The sequence below is a fragment of the Sinocyclocheilus rhinocerous genome, unplaced genomic scaffold, assembly GCF_001515625.1.
Source record: "Sinocyclocheilus rhinocerous isolate Xijiao unplaced genomic scaffold, SAMN03320098_v1.1 scaffold257, whole genome shotgun sequence".
NCBI classification, from domain to species: Eukaryota; Metazoa; Chordata; class Actinopteri; order Cypriniformes; family Cyprinidae; genus Sinocyclocheilus; species Sinocyclocheilus rhinocerous.
The window spans coordinates 1,800,530-1,802,524 of NW_015634026.1; the positions used below are offsets into that span (position 1 = coordinate 1,800,530).

Sequence of the window (1,995 nt, forward strand, 5' to 3'; positions counted from 1 at the left end):
TCTCAGATTTTAATCAAACCACCCCAGACTTGCAAGGATTCTACCTCAAGCTGTTCAGACGATATCAAGTAATACTAATGCAAAACTAGATTTGCTTGGTCTGTTCTGTCATGCAGAGTTGGCTCGTGTGCAATGAAGGATGCAAAGCACTAGTCAGGACCTCCTGTGATAATGCGTCTCCCAGAGCTTCCTGGGAAAAGAAATTCTGTCTGTTCCTGTGTAGGCTATTTTAAAAATACAACGTTGTGTTGAAAAAGACTTCAAATGAAAAAACATGCGTCTTTGCTACCTTGTACAAATGACCCCTAAGTTTGTAAATAGTTGTATACATATTTCTAAACCTGTTCAATTTTTCTATGCACTTTTTTTTTTTATTTATAGTGTTTTTGCTTAATAAAGATGTACAATGTTTGAAAAAAGTTCAAGATTTATTGTGATCTTTGTGCTGACTATACAAAAGAATAAATTGTGCACTACTAATAACTAATGATACAACAATGCTTTCAGAAAGGGTTTGTGGCCAAATCCTGTCAAGAAATTGAAAACTTGGAATATTGGTTTGCCAATAATTCTAAGTTTCCAAGATTTATGACACTTATAAAAAGATTAGAAGAAAAAGACACTTCATTTTCATGAATTCTAGTAGTTTAACAAAAATTGTGAAATATAAATTGTGTTATGCAGTGTTACGTTTCATATAAGCTATATAAAACTAAATGTGTAACATGTAAGGATGAACTAGGATGAAATGGAGATGGTGGAACAGTTAGGGAAAACCCCAAAATGTGTCTTGTCTTTGATTCCAAATGCTTCCACATGGACTCAAGATGAACATCTGTTATCCACTGTTAACTGTATGAAGTGTTTTGTTTGCATCTTAGACGGTCAGTCTGAGTACATTATTCAAGCATTGCGTGCTTCAACTGTCAACTGAATACTGAACTTATATATAGGGAAAAATACACAATCTCATGAGAAAACCATTTCCAAGTTGGCGATTTTGTATAATTGTCCACTACGATGAACGATTTTTAGAACAAATACTAAGCATTAACCCTCTGAGGCATAAGCAGATCATACAAATTCACGAATTCTTATGAGATTGTGTTCAACAATACAGTATTATAAGTAAATTACTGGTTTGTGTTCTTAAAATATTGCATGAATTATTCTTATACACCTGCAGGAAGCTTCGCCAAAATCTCCACTGCATCGTTACGACTGATAGCGTTTAGCAGCTCAGCGAGGTGGCCGACAGTCCAGTCTGGGTTCTTGGTGACGACACCCTCCAACACGGCAACAAGGGGGCTTTTGTGGTCCTTCATGGAATAAGCATAATTTATCCAGGCAAAGGAAAAGGAGCACTGGGCAGCAAGGTGACGAGTGCTCTTGGCGCCAGAAATGTCCGGGTCTAATACCAACACAAGCTCCTCAAGAACATCCAAGTTGTCCAGCACCGTTTTCAGAGGTGCATCATGGACCTCAGGTGCTGTGAAAATATTTATGGCAAATCACCAGTTTTTCACTTGGAAAATTACTGTAAAGGAGTTATGTAGGGTTATGTGTAACTGTTATTCGTATATACCCACCTAACATGTGTGACAATCCAGTCACGTGATCGTTATTACCATCGTTGATTATGTTGTATGAGACGGACTGTTCATATGTGGCAATGCCCTTTTTGGACAGGCTTTCATGACTTGCTCCATTACAGCATTTTTTTAATTCTGGCATTTTTTTAAAAACACAAGAGAAATTCATGTTGTTTTGTTAAAGGGGTCATATGATGCTATTTTAAAGATCATTATTTTGTGTATTTGGTGTAACAAAATATGTTGACATGCTTTAATGTTCAAAAAAACACATTATTTTTCAAATACTGTACATTATTGTAGGTCCTCTATGCCCCGCCTCTCTCAAACACGTCATTTTCAACAAAGCCCCCTCCTTTGACAAGCACAGTCTGCTCTGATTGGCCAGCTGACACAGTGCATT

At 36.9% G+C, this 1,995-nt stretch overlaps 1 protein-coding gene across 2 annotated transcripts in view; it reads right to left on the minus strand.

Moving 5' to 3' along the window:
* Positions 1-442: 442 nt before the first annotated feature.
* LOC107745207 (IGF-like family receptor 1) overlaps positions 443-1,995 on the minus strand; it is a 4,534-nt gene continuing 2,981 nt past the window's right edge. For both annotated transcript variants that reach the window (XM_016559064.1, XM_016559063.1), the window contains exons 6-7: positions 1,590-1,727; positions 443-1,489 (exon numbers count right to left, since the gene is read on the minus strand). In XM_016559064.1, coding sequence (XP_016414550.1) covers positions 1,173-1,489; positions 1,590-1,727 — 455 coding nt within the window. In that variant the 3' untranslated portion in view covers positions 443-1,172. The remainder of the gene's footprint in view (positions 1,490-1,589; positions 1,728-1,995) is intronic.